Source organism: Ascaphus truei, chromosome 15 (genome assembly GCF_040206685.1).
Source record: "Ascaphus truei isolate aAscTru1 chromosome 15, aAscTru1.hap1, whole genome shotgun sequence".
NCBI lineage: Eukaryota > Metazoa > Chordata > Amphibia > Anura > Ascaphidae > Ascaphus > Ascaphus truei.
The window spans coordinates 43,781,616-43,799,960 of NC_134497.1; the positions used below are offsets into that span (position 1 = coordinate 43,781,616).

An 18,345-nucleotide genomic window follows, 5' to 3' on the forward strand; every position below is an offset into this window, starting at 1 on the left:
AAGTTGAACAGGTTGAAGAACTCTGTTTTCACCAATGATCTGTTGCTTTGGTCGTCGAGGATTGCGTACATCCGAATAGCCTTCTCAGGTTGACCCTGGGGATGTACTGCGACAAGGCATATTTTTGAGCACGACATTTTGTCACCTTCCTTTCCTTAAACCTCGGTGCGCTGAGATGTGACGGATGTTGGTTCTCCTTCTTCTTTCTCCCCGCCATGCTCCGCTACGGAGGATGGGTTGTGGAGTTGGTGGAGTGTCAATGCCTCTGGGTGTAACGATGTCACGTGCTTGTCACTTTCGCACACCGTACATTTGATTTCTTCTTTACAGTCTCTGGCTAGGTGAGTTGTGGAACCGCAGCACCTGAAGCAAACTCTGAATTCTCCAAGTAACTTCTTGCGTTTCTCCAGGGACTTCATCCTGAACCCAAAGCACTCGTTAAGTGGGTGTGGCTTCTTGTGTATGGGACATTCCTTGTTTGGGTTCCTTGTCTCCGGCGACCGACTGATCAGGAGTAGTTTGAGTCGTGGGAGGCACGTCCGTCCTGTGGACCGAGATGGGTGTTTGAGTGTTACCGTATCTCGCCACGGGTCTCTCATTCCTCAGGCTGCTTGCACTGTGTGTGGTTTGCGCACCTAAGATGAAACTGGGATCGTTCCTTGTCCTTGCCGCTTCGCGGATGAAGCTCACGAAGAATGAGAATGGGGGGAAGGCGACTTGCTTCTCCCTTTTGTATTTGGAGCCTTGTGAGATCCATTTTTCTTGGAGGTTGTAGGGTAGCTTCTCCATGATGGGTCTCACTCCACGAGCTGAGTCTAGGGCGTTGACACCTATTAAGGAATGGTCTTTCCTCACGAACTCCATTTCTTGCAGCAGGTCTCCGAGCTCTCGTAACTTCGAGTAGTCTCTAGTTGTGATCCTGGGGAAGCTGTCGATTCTTTTGAAGAGCGAATCCTCGACCGCTTCGGGGCTGTCGTAGGACTCTTCCAGCCTTTCCCACGCTAGGTCAAGACCTACTTGGGGTTGGTGCGCGTTTGCCGCCCGAAGTTCGCTTGCTCCCTGGATTCGTTCCCCAGGAACTTGACTAGCAGGTTGAGCTCTTCCCTTGCTGAGAAGTCCAAGCTGTTGATTGCGTCTTTGAATGTGAACTTCCACGTCCGGTAGTTCTCAGGGCGGTCATCGAAGCTGATGAGCCCTGCGTGCACCAGGTCACGCCGGATCATGTACTTGGCTATGTCTGTCAGGCCTGAGGCATCGGCGTGTTGGTTCCACTCTGAGGTAATTGCTGTGACGGTCTGTGTGGTCACCTCTTCCTTGACGTGGACGCGTGATGGCTGCTGGCCAGTGTGAGGGGCTGTTTTCTCCCGCGTGGGTGTACCTGGATTGCGAGCCTGTCGTGGTGCATCCTTGTTCCCGCTGGCGTGTGGATCACTATTGTGGCTGTGGCTATCCCAGGCAGCATGTACCATTGCAGGAACAGCATCTTCTCCTCGTGGGCCTAGCATGTCTTCGGTGTCTGTGGAGTCACTCCATCCGTGTTGAGATGGTGCGCTGGTGTTTACACTGAAGAGGCTCCTTACATAGTCTTTAGTGCGTTGGGTTGGATCCTCTGAGGCTATCCGTTTGTATGGTAGCTCCCCGCCGTCCTGTCTCGCAGCTGCTTCTAAGACTTTGGCTTGGGCTATGGCGGCAGCGGCTTCCTTCTCTTGGTTAAGTGCCTCTAGATCCGCGTCCAATTCGGCCTTTCTGCGCGCGGCGGCATTGGCGGAGGCATTGGCGGCGGTAGCAGCGGCGGCGTTCCGCTCTTCCTCTTCTATGCGCGCTCTTTCTGCCCGTACGGTTGCCTCTCTCCGACCATATTCGGTCCTGGCACGTGCGGCCTCCGCGGTGGCTCGTGCCTTTGTAGCGCTTGCGCTGGACGCGTTGGATTGTGCTGATCTTGCTGACCTTGATGAGTGTCTGGATGTGTTTGAGCGCTGCGATGCGGTCTCCAGGAGGAGCTCTTTTCTCTCGCTTTGTCCACGATGGCGGTTCGCACGCGGCTGTCTCGTTTCAAGTCGATATTGTGCTGTAAGTCCCTTTCTTGCAGGCTTTCACCGGTGTTAGCCCTGGCCAGGTAAGTGACGTATGCCTCTGACAGTCTTTGGTAGCGTGCGTGATCTATCTTTAATTGAGTTATTGCCTGCTCGAGTTGTACAGAATTGCCAGCGCCGGCGATATTGCATACCCCAAGTGCGGTTGTTTCCCAGGCCAACTCTAATTTGGCGCGGTGCGCTTCAATGTCAGTCTCATATTTTTCACGGGCCTTTTGTGTCAGTGTGACTGTCCGTTTTGGCCTTGCGCCTGTTGCGGTTGCGCGGCGTTCTCTGTGTCTGAGTGATCGCTTTCCTGCGTGATGTATGGTGAGGCTCTGAGTTCTGCCATGTTGTAGGTGTGTGTAGGCCTTTTGCCAGTGCGTGTGGCGTGCGGTCTTTTACCTTGTCAGCAATGGGCGTCTGTCTCAGATGATGCCGAGCGGTGTAAGGCAGCGTGCAGTGTAGGGGTAGCTGTACTCACAGGTGTCCGGTGGCTCTGACCCGTGTCCTGGCGGGTGTCCGGTGGCGTGGCCCTTGATGGCGCTGGCTGTGGGGACGTGCGCAGGGGGACGTGCGCAGGGGTAGGTGAGATGGTGGATCCTCACTATGGGGCTGTGCAGAGGGTGAGCTCAGACAGAAAAGGGCATTAGGTTTTGTGTAAGAAGCACTGTTTGTTTGCGAAGCTGCTGCGCAGTTTGAGCTACTTCTTGTCTGTTTAAGGCTGCAGGCTGTGTGCAGTTTGCTGTGTAAGCTGCTTGCTTGTACTGCTGTAGAGGCTGCTCTGTATTAGCTGTGTAAGCTGCTTGCTTGTTCCTTTAGCATAAAGGCTGTGGGTAGCAGCTCCTCTGTGTGTGTCCCCAAGGCACACGGTCCTCTTTTTACTTTTCTGAAGCCAGGGTCACGTTTGGTGTGAATGGCTCCCGATAGCATTAATACAGTTCCCTTTTAAATCACTCCAAGCCCTGTAATATTTCCTCCACTTTATTGGGAAAAGGCAGCAGGATACAGATACTTGTGTATGGTGTGTAGTGGTGATTATTAGTTAGAAACCGGTAAAAAGGGATGGCCTCACCATGGGGGGTGAACAGAGAAGGGGTTCTTTACTCACTGTCTCCAGGGTGGAAAAGGAAGTGAAAGGCAGTGTTGGTAAAGGAATAGTCTAGGGGCAGACTATGTCTGAACAAACAGGAGGGGGGGGCGGACTAACCCATTCTGGTGAGGATCTCAGAGACTGCAGTAGCAGCTCACTGATTCCATGCCCAGAGGCAGGAAATGCAACATTGTTGCGAGTTACACAGGCACAGAATGTGTGTGCAGGCTCCATGCAGCTGGGAATAAGCTCTGATAGACAGAAGCTGCAAAGGAGAGAGGGAGGTGAGTAAGAAAGGTAGTTCTGGTTCCATGACACCACTCATGGGTCACCATATGTATTCACTGCTTCAGCGAAACTTGAAAACAACAAACACCTATCCCTTTTTAAGGGCTGACTCACTTCTTGAACCCTGACTATGGCTAGAAGGCAAAATCCCTATTTCAATGACCGTATTACACTTTGTGATAGGTAATTAAAGGTTTTACCTGCTTCAGCAGTCTCTCTCCTCTTGGGATTGGGGAAAAGAGTCCATCTGTGGTTTTGTAGGTTTCAGTGCAGTGTAAGTTTCCTGCCTGGGTGTGTATACCTTTAATTCTGATCTCTGCTGCAGGTGAATCTTTGTTTTTGTTGCTCAGGTTTGTTTGCAAGACTGTATGCAGGCAAAAGCACAAACAAAAATTCCACAGGCAATCTCCAGCCCTTTAAACTTCAAAGGCCCCTCTCATCCCACATTTCTGACACCATATGTAGGAGGACATGTGCAGAGGTACACAATGGAGACTGTTTGTAAGGTGAAATTATAACAAGGCTTTATTGTGCCTGTCGCTTAAAACAGCAAAAATCAACATAAGCGAAATAGTGAGCCAAACAAAGAAAACCTATCTCTGCTTTGGAGACTATCTACACATGTAGCTCAGCCCTCTCTGACTGGGTTGGTTAGCTAGGCTCTTTTCCAGCCCCAAATCATGGAGACATTTATCAATACACAGACCTAGATAATAGTCTTATATAAAAAAAGTCTTATCTGTTAGCTGGCAGCTGTAGGGGAAGCTTCTCTGCTCTCCTGGATCCGCACCCTTGTGTGCACAGAAAATGTCATGCTCCAGGTTAGAATCTTGTCCCCTGTGTCTTGAAAGCAGCTCTGCTATTTCTTATGGCAGGGCTCAAGACTGCTTGTCTCCAAAGTTCAGCTCAGGTGTGAGCAAAGGAGTCTCTCTTCCTGTCTCAAAAGACATACTTTTCTAAGCCATCTAATCAGGCAGGTGGTGTTTGTTAATTGACTACCAGCAGTTAACCACCACACTGCTGGATTAGAGGTACATTACTGAACAGGGATAAGTCTCCTGTTACACTGACGAAGCCAAACTATTGAATCGCGTTGCTCAGCTTTCTGTTCCAGGGAGGCCACCGTAGCAGTCCGTCCGGATTGTGAATTGGCTGTGCCCCGGAGCTGTGTACCGGACGCGGGAGCAGGGATATTGTAGCGTCGCAGCGGGCATGGACTACACGGTCACGGCCTAGGACTTTGACATGCGAGTGTGTCTTATTTATTGCATTATTAAATTTTCATATTTTAATCTAACACATCTCTCTGGCCTCGCAATTGATTGTGGGGGTGCACTCCGAGAAGAAGGGGTCCCAATATCTATACCAATCAGGGATTTCAGTGGATCTAATAGAGAAGGACGGGACTGACCAAGGGGAGGAGTAAAGACACCCCTGATGCGTGCAACACTTAGACAGGGCCGTGTAAGTGGATATATATATATATATATATATATATATATATATATATATATATATATATATATATATATAGAACAAAACAAGCAGAGATTGAAGTAGCGCCTCTAAATTATCCTGATTAAAAATAAATGTTTTAGAAGAACCAATTGCTAATCATGAATGCGCTTAGCGGGGCGGCTAAATATAGGCTAATACACTATGATAAGACAATAAAATAATACAATATTAGTGCAATCTCTTGACAATTTGACCCTAAAAAAAAATATGTGGATAAAAATCTAAAAAATATTTAATATGTAAAAAATAGAAAAAATTGTCAAAAAATGAAAATGAAGATAAAAAACCTTTAATACATAAAGTCCTGTTCCAATGGCAATGAGTCCAGGTTCCTGCAGCCTGTTTCAAAGGGATCACCAGTCCCTAATGATATCTAGAAAAAGGAAAGAGAAAGAAACAGGCGCACACCTAGTGCATTACCATAATAAAAATTGTATTAAAGGAACATAAAATCTATCAAATGCCCACTCACAAAGGTACAGCAATCAATAGCGTGTATGAGATGGGCTCTCATGTGCCAACAACTCAATCATCAGCGTCCGGCTCAGGTCAGTGGCGTCGTCGCGTGAACCTCCTTCGTGCAGCCGGAACCGGAAATAGGATCCCTCGCCTTTGGTGTTCAGCGAGACAGGTCCCTCCAGGAAACGATGCCTTGAAAGTCCTAGTTTGTAGATTCCAACGTGGAGTCAGAGGAGGCAAAATTAGATAGATCCAAAGCAAAGACATTCTCCTAGATGTCTGCTTTATTGCAGGACCTAGGATAGACAATATTGATTAATATACAGTTTTCAAATGGCAACAGTGCTCTCCTGCTGTGCTTTCTACTGCTAATAATAATACTTCTGATTTTCAGTTTTTATGTACTATGTGTTAATATACCATTGTCTAACATGTATTAGACAGGTATGGCTCTGATGTAGGTAATGGCAGGATTATCCACCTTATATGTATACATGATCTATTGAGCTTTATATTTTGTATTGGTTTGGGTATATGTGATATTTCTTTATTAATCGTAAATGGGTTATTGGAATTGTTTAAGTATTGTATTGTATGTTGGAGGTCTATCCATCTCCTACTTACACGAGTGGCGGTCTGAATTGTTTTTAAATCTCTTAACTTTGATCGTGTATTGTTGTATTTTTATAGTCTAGTTCCGCTTGTCCCCATAGTTTTATTAAAACAATTAGGCATTACGATTGTATCTACTGACAACAAGCACCGTTTCAGCTGAGAGGGGTTTGGATTAAGTCAATTGATCATCAGACAGGGTATATAATACCGGACCTTTCCCCTCTCCTGACTTCCCTTTGAGAAAGTCACCCGTTGAGTGAAGAAACGCGTCAGGGAGCGTCATTACGTCAGACGCATGACACTGACGTCATCACCGCGCGCTGGGACTCACTGACCCGCGCGATTGTTGCAGAGGCTTCCCAGCTCAGAGCTACTCTACAGGACTCCTTAACCGATACAGAGGAGATCATTTACCCTGGACATTGACTGGGACGTCATCCTAGGACTGCAAAGACAAAGAGGCTGCAGTTTTAAACCGGATGGTGGTGATTATATATCACAGATTGCTTGTTTATATTGTACCTTTGTAAGTGCAATTCTTATCCCCCCCTCTCCCCTCCCCCTCATTAAATTTTACAATTTTACGCTATGGGTGTGCGCTCTCTCTTCTATCTATATATATATATATATATATATATATATATATATATATATATATATATATATATATATATATATATATACTGCTGTGCCAGCCTTTATTCTAGAACTTCTCGGGGGTGTGGTGGTTCCATGTCCTGAATGCCACACGGAGTAAATGGTGCATCCCCCGTGCTCATGCTGCATTCGCGCCGCCCGGCACCCGCGGGTTGAACTGCGGTTGATCTGTTTTAATTAGAATGGTTCGGATTTACTTGGGGGCAATTCTTCGCGTATCTGCCAGGTGGCAGATATTCATGAAATGTAATGAATTCTAATGTGTACACTACTGTACATGTGCTAAGTAATGTGTCGACTTGCAGTTGTTTAAAAAAAAAAAAAAAAAACCACAGTGGTCTATTGTGAATTGACCTTGGTACTGAACAAGTTACTTTATCAATTTAGGCGTTTCATAATAAAAACTCAATGCTCTGTGTCTTTTTCACATTACTTACTGTACAGTATTTCTCACTGCACAATCAATCGCCGGACGGAAACAATGAGTACACCGCAGTACGTTTGCAAAAGACCTGACTGCACATATGCATACGTAATTTGGTCTGCAATTAATGCCGCAGCTGATAACATGGCCACAGTTTGTGAAATCTATCAATATTTTATCGCAAATTATGACTTTTTACAAATTTTCACCTGATGCTTATGTGTGGAAGCGTGTGATAAGGAAAAAGTTAAGTAGCGATCTGTTTTTTTTTTTTTTCCGTATTACCCCTGCACACGGAGTTAGAGGAGGGTATTAGTGTGTGGTGCCAGATTTTTCCAGTATCTTTGATCATGGAGCCTTCAAAAGGAGAAAGGTCAGATTTAATGAACATAAGATTTGTCAATCCCAGTCCAGCAATGTAACAGCGCCTGCACCGGCACCAGCTTACAATAACGGTCCGACCTTCAGTGAAAACCTGGTGACCGGCAACCCTTGCTATCAGTCCCCGCCAGGATACCTACAAAACTTCCAGCATGAGCCTGATTTTACGTACAGATACCAGCAAGCTTGCATGTACCAAAAAGATTTCCAGCTTAATCAGCTGTCAACTACGGGTGTAGCAGACCCGCTGTCACCTGTCACGTACGTGTATAATGAAGACTACGGGACTGACCGTGGCTCATCGCCACCCGTTTGGCAAAGTCTATAATGAAGGTAAATACGGTATCATTTATTACTTTAACTACCTGTATTACAGTACACTACCTGTATTACACTAGAGTACATATTACAGTACTTACACGACCCGCAGTTCAAGTTGCCGTATTTTATTCTTTTTTTAAAATATCAATACATTATGCACACAGACAAGTGATTAGTTACTGCAGATCGGTCCATTCCCCTGTAATCAATCGCTTTGCTCATGGCTATTTAGTTCTATTATTTTATTCACAATTCTAGAAAATGTAGTCCAGCACTATGATTGGCTGAGCAGTTTCTACAGTACAATACATACTGAACAATTGGTGGACAGCTACACACCCCCAAGTCTTACTACTGTAACAAGACAACAGTATGCAACCGCTTATCAACCCCCCGCCCCCGAGCCATTCATTAAAATTCTTGTAGCCTTCTTAAAGGAACCATTATGTGAAATGTTATACGGTACTTGCTGTACTGTATGTTTTATAAAATGTGAAACAATGAAACAATTTTTTTTAAATTCAACTTTTTTTGAAGTTAAAACATTATTTTATATATAGAAGTGAATAGAGAAGAATATTCTCTGCCAGTGCTCCAAGTTAAATAATTTGCTTCTCCTTGGAAATAATTAAAAGCTATATAGCATAATCATCATTTCAAATGCACCTTTGTTGGAGGATCCAGGTAAATATGGTGAGTAAAAACTGTAAAAATGGTCAATAATGCTCATTGTTAGGGGTGTAGGTAAAACATAGAAAAGGGATGTCAAGGGAACCTAAGTAAACCAGGGACCCTCACTCCTATCTAAATAATAACTCCAACAACAACCCTTAGAGCTAGACCATATAGATAAGGAACAGTGTCAAAGACATATTACTCACGACCCTTATATGTGCGGTCCATCTGGTCCTGGCGTGCTCTCAGTCCGACGTGTATAATGGTAGAAAATCACCCAGGATAGGGGGAAAGATGGCGTTGCACAGCGTGCCAGCAAGTGCCTCATGCGTTCCGGAAGCAAGAAGTAAAACGGAAACTGGATGGCGATTTCAGTAGAAAAATTTAATGAACAGCAAAGACATCAATAAAAAGAAAAAATCATCTTGAGAAGGAACTCTGACGCGTTTCATGCATCTACTGCACTTTGTCAAAGAGTAATGGCCCTTTTCGGATCCTGACATTTGAAGAAGATCATCAACCGGACGTCCCGCCCATCCCTCGCTCATTGGTTCCTCTGTTTTGGTACAATGACCAATAGAGGAGCATGGCGAGGTGAGTGGCAGCACTGGCGATGAATAGAACTCCTCCATTGTCCATGCACCCTTGAATACAAACACAAACATTAACAAAAAAACTTTATCCAGCAAGAACTGTTTTTAATCAAACAGGTCATTATTATTCCTTCAATATATATAAATATAAATTAGTATACATGTATAATATTTGGTGTATGACACAAGCAACTCTATGTTTTAATGAAGAAAAACGACCTGTTTGAAAATAATTAAACACTAATTAAAAAAGATGAACATTTAATAAAGACATATAAATCAATGGACATAAATAATTACTTATTCAATAGGAACACATCTCATGTGTAATTATTATATTACAATGAGTAACTATGTATATGTATAATGATCTAATTTTAGATCATTAACTATAATAAAAATGTGTTAATATCTATAAATAAAGGAAATATGACCAATGAATTGTCTGTGGAATATATGGAACTAATGTACAAGTGAATGAATGAATATATATGCAGATGTATCCACATATTGTGATTATAAATGTCAATTAATAATTCATATTCGTAACAGTTGTATCCATATTTATCCCTATTGATCATTGACATACAGACATATAGAAATACTAAAGTGCTCAATTTAGAACAATTGTTCATACCAATGTCATAAATCATGATAATCATTAAATCAATGCTTGATTATTGTATCTTAGATAGAGGTATTATTTGGTGTATAAGACTGGCTGTTGAGATATATAAATCTCACAGCAAACAGTCAATATATACCAAATATCAAAAAGGTGGTAAATACAAGACAGAAATGTTTCTGTGATGATCACAGTTAGGTAAGGCTTGAAAGAAAAAGGAAACTTATATCTGGGCTCTGTCAAAAAATGATTTAGTTCCCAGTCGGTATTTATACCTTCTGGATGCAAAGCATTTAGTGTGAAAATCCAGTACATTTCTCTTTTGTTAAGAGTGTTTAATCTGTTACCTTTTCTGGGGTGTATTGGGATAAATTCCAGACCACTAAATGAAAAGGAGTCTATTTTGCCTTGTGGACACCCCGTAAAGTGTCTGGATACTGGGAATCTTAAGTCACCTTTTTTGATAGATCTTAGATGCTCCATAGGCCAATTTTTTAATGGCCTAATAGTCCTCCCATATATTTTCCCACAACCACATTTCAAAGAATAGATCACGTGATCAGTATTGCAAGTGATCAAATGATTTATCCTATGTGTGTCATGGGTGACTTTAGATGCAATCGACTTAATAGGTTTAGCGTATTTATATACAGAACAGTAACCACATTTGTGGAAACATCTCGGAGGAAGAAACCCTTTAGTATGTATAGAGGGAGGAACGAACAAACTCGGAGAGAGATGTGTAGATAAAGTATTAGCTTTCCTAAATGTAAATTTCGGTTGACTCTGGACGAATGGTTTTAGGGCCGTATCTAGTTGCAAAATGTGCCAATGTTTGTTGATAATAGATTTTATGTCTTCGGATTGGCGACTAAATTTGGTAATGAAGCATAGCCCTCTTCATGAAATTGAGCTTTATAACTGTAACGTGATATATTAGACTTAGAGGCAGGCTGCAATAATTTGTCTCTAGAGATGGAGAATGCATGTTCAAAGGCACTTTGAATGCAGTTACGATCACAGCCTCTCTGTTCAAATCTAAATGCTAGATCTTTAGATTGTTCAGTGAACGTTTCCAAACTTGAACAAATTCTTCTGAGTCTTAAAAATTGACCTTTGGTTATCCAACAAATGAGGGTCCTCGGGTGACTGCTTGTTGCTTGCAAGAGAACATTCCTTGAGTTCTCTTTGCGATATATGTCGCTTTGTATGGTTTTGTTTAAATTAATGAACAGAAGAATGTCCAAATAAGTAATTTGTACTGTGTGTGCAATATAGGTAAAATGTAAATTGTATGTATTATCATTGATGGTCTCCACGAATCTACTCAACAATTCAGTGTCACCCTCCCAAATCATAATCAGATCATCGATGTATCTACGATAAAATTTAATGTTGTCTGCATATGTTGGTGTCACTGTAAATAAAATGTTGCTCCCAAAACCCATAAATAAATTAGCGTAAGAGGGTGCGAAAGATGTGCCCATAGCAGTGCCACGATGAAGATAATAAAACTTGTTAAACAAGCAATAGTTGTGTGTTTAAAAGAAATAAGATATATTAAATAATGTGCGCTGTGCAGGTGACATGCAAGAAGTATCCAAAAAGTGTTGAATGGCTGAAATGCCGTGCTGGTGATCGATGACAGTATAAAGTGAAGTGACGTCTAAGGTTACCCATTTGTAAGAATGTGACCAAGAAAATGTTTTAAGTGCATTGACTAGATCCGTGGAGTCCCTCAGGTAAGATGGTAACTGATGTACCAGAGGCTGTAAAAAACAGTCAACGTATCTTGAAAGACCATCTCCCAAAGATCCAATGCTCAAAATAATGGGCCTGCCCAGAGGGCAGGCCAGAAACTTATGGATCTTTGGGAGATGGTGGAAGATAGGAACGACTGGATCGTCTGCAATCAAGAATGTGCTTTCTTTGTCATTAATGACCTGTAATATGGTGCCCAACTCTAGAACATTTTTTAACTGGGATAAATAGACTTTAGTTGGCTCTTTGGATCATTTAAAATAAGAATCTTTATCAGAGAGCTGTCGAAGGGCTTCATTGCTATAGTCATCAATGTCTAAGATGACTTTCGCTCCACCCTTGTCAGCCCTCTTAACAATAATATTCTTATTACTTTTTCAGGGTTTTCAATTTCGCAATTTCATCATTCGTCATATTGGTATGTGAGTGTGATGTAAACTTGAACCCCTGTGCCAATAAAAGAAAGTCTTTCTCTACCAGTTGTTCAAATGTCCTAACATGGGGACCTTTTAACATATTTTGGATAAAAAATAGATTTTCTCTTTAGTCCAGAGTCGACCGAACCTGTTAGGAAAGAGGAAGGAGAAAAACAATCAGTTAATGTATGTTCAACATTGTTAGGATCATATAACTCATTCATATCTTGTAGAAGGCAAAAATTTGCAAAGCTAGAAAGTTGATAGTCACCGGGTAAATCTCGTAGAGGTGAATGAGGTTCATCCGCAGCAGAGGAGCTCACTCTATATATTTATATATTATATTATAAAGCAATAACGGAAATAAAGGAAGGCCCCGCTTCTCGGCGCTTCGTTATCCGGCGTTCCGCTTATCCGGTGGCGCCGAGAAGGAGGCAGCCATCTTTAAACCGCAGACCGCTGTCTGTGTGTGCATACTGTAGTTTGCGCGCGCAGACCATAGGCCTCGCATGCGCAGAACGGCGAAAAACGCCGTTCTGTGCATGCAGAGAACTGAAAATCGCCGGATCCACTTTCCTGCGATTTTCACTATACGGCAGGGCCCTGCAACGGAACCCGCCATATACCCGGAGCCCTGCTGTATATCATTGTCATGGTAGCTAGTGATAGGTTATAATAATACACACCAAAATATATCTGGGTTGAATTGAACACGACTTAGATATAATAAATTCGAGTTTATTCCTTAAAAAAGGTGGGCACACAAGATATACAAATAACAGGCAAAATATAGACACTTACTTAGGGGGATGGTGAAGTAATCAGGATACAGGATTAGCCATTCACCCAGCGATCAGACATCAAGTAGTTGGTAATACAGGTTCAGATGAAGCCATCACGAACAGACATGAAAAGACAATGGGTATAGGCTGACCCTCGTTTATAAGGAGTTTCAACCCCCATACCTTAACCCTGGGGCGCCTGGCTGTCTAGCAGATTCCTTTGTAGTTAGGAACTCCCTTGTCTGCAAGTATGAATTATGACACTTACAGACCACTCAGGCCCTGTGTTTCTCCGCCCTATTGTACACAATCAGAGCGGTCAGCCTTTGATCAGGGGGTTTATGGTAGACAATTTGTCTCCCTCCTGAGTATTAACATACCATATGGGCTCTGGGTTTTTATTCCAGACCCAAAATACAATTCATACTTTAATACCTTCACATATTAAAATAATCCATTCTGTGGGTCTGAGCGGGCTGATATTGGCCAGGTCCTCATGCCGGAGGACCTTTGCAATTGTGGCCAAGTTACAGCCTTCCACCACCCCCAGAACCAGAGATACACAAATACAATTTAAAACCCTTATTACTTTAATGCAGGATTCTCCGCTCACAAAATGAATCGCTGCTTTTCACTATTTCCCATTGAAATCAACGGGCTCCGCCGCTATAGGCTTTCAGTGGAGCAACTCCGCCATTGAAGTCAATGGTAAAAGTACAATTTTCACATTTGCCTATACTCCGTCTGGTTGATCAGAGAGGGCTGGAAATGGCCATGCAGTTATGCCAGAACAGTGACTACATGCGACCCAAATCCCAACCCTCTGGTACTCACAGGACCGGAGATATAGGCTCACACTTTTAAATTTTCGGACTTAGCCGTTTTAACGCCACACGGCTTTTCCCCCATTGGAATCAATGGCCGGCGCCGCCATAGGCAATGCATGGGCGAGCGCCGCCATTGGATTCAATGGCACCTCCGCTCCGCCATTAGAGTCAATGGTGCGACCCTCTTGACGAGTATGACCCTTCATGGGGGTCCTTCATTCCCAGACCCGGTGGGGTCGAGTGTGGGGGCTCTTAGGGGCAAAAAGTATTTTATTTCTGGGTGCCCTAGAACCTAAGTTTCCCACGCCACTTGTAGTTGAACTTGAACTCAGTGTGATCAAAGCTCTTCTTTAGACAATGTTTCCGCTCTTGCGGTCTGCGGTTTGGATGGCTGCCAACCCTTTCCTGGAGGTCGGCGTTGAGGAATCCCCATTGAAATGAATGGCTCCATTAACTTACAATGGGGAACCGCCGCTCCTCCTCTGGGGCGCCACCTGCAGGTCTTCTATGGAAACGGGCCCAAACCGCCAGATCCGCCATTGGAATGCATGGAGCTGCAATGGCGACCTATGGGAGGCTGCAAAATGGAGCCTGAAAAGGCGGGAAAATGGGACAAAGGGCTATAAACGCTGAATTAACCTTAACCCTTTCCCTCCCGCACCAATCCCAGTGTATGTGTTGGTGCAAGCACGGGAATGGGAACAATACACATTTACAGGGGAATATACATTTGCTTGCTGAAGCAGGGTAAAAACACATTACTGGACCGCAGTCCAGTTAACCCCTTGCTTCCCAAGTGAGAACAGGGTGTGGCTAAATGTCCCAGGCCAAACCCCCTCTCCCATGACAATAATATTTTATTTTTCCTCAGAAAGAAACTTTGTCATCAAGCGTAGAACGGCTAATGAAGGAATTTCGATGGATGTACATTATAATATCGCTTTTTTGAAATGTTGCTTGCGCATTGATGAATTTATTGATTAGGATAGAAAAATTGTGAGCTTTTTAGAAAACCCTAAACAGAATGCTGCTGTTTTCATATTCAATACTTTTTTGCATACAGTACTGTAATACAGTACACTCGCACATTTAATTTAATAAGAAACCCCCAAAATAAAAAGTTATAATCTTTTATTCTATACAGTATGTATTTATTCTACAGTACTGTGATTTTTTTTGGGGGGGGGGGGCTGTGGGGTTCAAAACATTATGATGACCTGTTGAAAATATTTTGTTGAACTAATAATCATGCATACAGCCCTCTCCCCCTTTGCCTCCCCCCCCCCCACCCACACACACACAAAGGCCAAACCACTCATTTGTAATGGGTAGCTTTGTGGCTTAGTTTAATCGTTTAATCTACCCGAGCGTGTTCTCACATTTATGCGCATGCGTGTATAGGAATAAGACAAAGCACATCCCACTCCGAGCCATTCATTAAAATTCTTGTAGGCTGATAAGCCCTTACTGTGGAACGAATCCTCACCCAAACACATTCATTCGTACACAACGGTAATGCAATTTAAAACAAGCAACTTTTTTTTTAAATTAAAACAACATTTTATAACTTTTGCACGACTGAACAATCAAGCAGCAAAGTCCATCCCCATCAGTCTTTCCTTCCAGAGACGAGCCCTTACATGCCTCAAAAGGCCATTGATGGTGTCTCTCACAGTTCTCATCATATGATTGGTAACAATAAAAAACCGCTGCGGTTCCACCGAAATAGTTTTCCTTAAATTTTCTGGCAGAGCCTTTTTGATTCGATTCCCTTCGTAATTAACGTTGTGGGTCCACCCGCTGTACATCTCATAACTGACATGGTGTTTGAATATGTACAGGGCATATTTCTGGGCAACACCAGCACTTGCAGCCTTGTATTTCACCCTGACTTTCTGGGGCAGGTCGCGCAAGGTGATGTCTGGCACTGTCTCAATGCAAGCGTGTGTTGGGTGCGGGAATGCTTCTGGCAGCGAGCGAAGGTAGGTGGTCTGGGAGGATGCTTTCCTCCTGTAGTCATGGCCTTATCTGGGTTGTCATCTGTCGTGGTTTTACCGGGGTTGTCATGTCATCCTCATCAATGGCATACAGGTACACATATTCTGCAGATGGAGGGGTGGGCTTGGTGATGGAATAGAGAAGCTCACATCCATGCCACCCTCCTGCTCCTGCGTCCGACATATAGGGGCAGGAGCTCCAAGCAATTAATTTATCCCCGCTATGTTGCTTTCCATCTTCTTCTCATTCTTCTCCAAACGCCTATCCATATTTAGCATGGTCTCCAAAAGAAGATCGATCTTTTGCACCATAGAGTATTTGGGGAGATCGACACAACTTAACCCATTCTGCATGCGGGCGAACAAGCTGGATCTGGTGCGAGGAGTGCTATTGACATCTGCGCGGGTGGATGCTGGAACAGGTGACCAGGGGTTTCCCAGCAGTAGAGCAGCGTCGTGGATGGGTGCAGGAGCAGGTGACCTGGGGGTTCCCGGTATAACAGTGTCGTGGATGGGTGCTAGTGGATTCCAAGCCTGTTGCTTTCTTTGTACGCCAGCGAATTTCTTCTTCACATAATAAGGCCCAGGCTACTTAGCCTTTGGAGTCGTCTGAACGTTTTCTTTATTATCCTTTGGCTTTGAAAAGGCTTTCGTTTTTTCGTGGTCGGCATGGCAGAAGAAAGCAGATTCCTGCGTCCGTAGAATCGGGGTTGATCCGTGGAAGCAGATGGCATAATGCAGTATCTGGACATGGGCAAGTTCAGATACAGATCAGCGAGTGGTAGGCTATGCAATTTGTGTCACCTTTTATACCTGTTTTTTATTTTTTTCGCGTACACAATACAATATCCATTTTGTTGATCCACTGCGCATTGTATACACATCGACTACATATTCTTGTGCTTGTATTTCTTTCTAAACGCAGCGATGCCGATTTAAAAAGATTTCAAAGGATCTAAGCATGAGAATACAGGATATGTACAAGAGAGGACAACGAATTTCACAGATACAATGCTGGTTAAATACTTCGGGCCTCGTTGTTCCAGCAACCACATGCCCATGGTAAGGCCAGAAGTGTCAAGCGGACACCAACAGTCACTACCGAGTATGTATTTACAGTATGTTTTCTTTACTGTACAGTACAGATTAAATGCATGTTTTTAATATTTGATCAAGATTTACATTCTTATAATCAATAAATTTTAAGACACCCATTGTATTTCAAAGTGAGTTGCACCTCTTTCCTTAATTATCACTCACTCCATTATTACTCATTATGACTCGCTCACCACCCCCAATGCAGTATACAGTGTCAAAGCCTAGAAATAAGATCAATAAGACAAGGGTTCAAAACAAAGTAACACATGAGTTTATCTGTACCAAGGCACAATTTGGGAGACAAGAATTCAGAAAGAACTCAAGCCTCTGAAAACATATTGCTTAGTATCACATTTTTATACATTTCAAAATGAGTAATACACCCCTTAAGGGGGCTGGCCTAGATAAATGATGATATGATGACATGCAAAAATACAGAATTAGTTGATACTTAAATATGCTTCACATTGCTATATTCTTATCGATAATTTACCATAATGTGGGCCTCCCAACCCTGTGACATAAGGGAGTTACTCTGTCCAGCCCTGTATGTGACTGTATCTGTCAGATAACAGAACCCTTACGGTTAGCAGAAATATCTAAGACACGAGAAACCGCTTACGAATGCTATTTCAATTCTTGCCTGCCCCGTAGGAATTACAAAGGGGGGTTACATCCAGAAGCGATACTCTGCAGATTCAAACATTCACAGTTCATTCATTCACGAATGAGACAAATATACATTCATATAGCAAACACTCAGAAAATGGTGGTTTAGGCCAAAATGGAGGTGATGATAGCCACTCACATTATCTCAATCTTCACAACAGTATACTGTAAACAGTATGACACACACACACAAAGTACACGTAATATTATATTATAATGATACAGTATATTTATATATATATATATATTATAATTTATATACTGTAGCTGTATATTTATATAACTATTATATATATATATATATGTATATATATATATATATATAAGAGAAAAAGGATGGACCCCGCATCCACAAGGAAAATAAATACAACTAAATACCGACACTGGATTAATCCAATATGCAGTGATATGTCGGTGGTGCTGTAAGGGCAGATAGATAGGGTAAGAGAGAAAAAAAGGCCCTATAAAAGCACTCTAGTGTGTTTGAAAGTACAAATCACATAATATTTATTGATATATTGTCACAGAACAAAGGTTAAAACAAAGCACAGAAATTGTTTAAAATAGAGCATGGATCCCCTGTTCATTACAAAGCTTGACACATCCTCCAAAAACATACCCTCATAGGGACAAAAGTCAACGTTGACTGAGATAATATTCTAAAGTACCTGACAAGGTAAATCTGGTATGGCGAACTACAGACTTAATAACCGTGGCTATGGCTACGTGATCATAAGCAGAAAATCAGAACATACTACTATCCCCTACAGTCTAGGGTTTGTCTATGGTGACAAAAAATAGCATGTGAGTAACAGCAGAGATACGCAATATAAAGCCTAAAAAGCACATTTAGGCCTGCATACATAGAGAGTAATACATCACCTATGGTCAGGTACAAAAAACGGTGGATGTATTTCCTGTAGTAGAGCCAGATGTTGTCCTTCCAGATATTCATCTCTAAGTAGAGATGTGAGATGATATACATCACAGTGATGAACAGGACAGCAATAAGTCCATCAGAAAGTGTCCAAGTGAAGATGGAGTATAAGTGTTTTGCGGTCAGCTGTGGCTCTT

General features: G+C 42.8%; 1 protein-coding gene across 3 annotated transcripts in view; it reads left to right on the forward strand.

Moving 5' to 3' along the window:
- The window catches only part of LOC142466880 (uncharacterized), a 47,841-nt gene that overhangs the window by 16,105 nt on the left and 13,391 nt on the right, over window positions 1-18,345 (forward strand). Inside the window, exon 2 of one of the 3 annotated variants that reach the window (XM_075572451.1) lies at window positions 7,536-7,840. The exons of the other annotated variants lie outside the window; for them this stretch is intronic. Within the exon in view, the coding sequence (XP_075428566.1) occupies window positions 7,780-7,840 (61 nt within the window). The 5' untranslated portion in view covers window positions 7,536-7,779. The remainder of the gene's footprint in view (window positions 1-7,535; window positions 7,841-18,345) is intronic. 3 annotated transcript variants of the gene reach the window in all.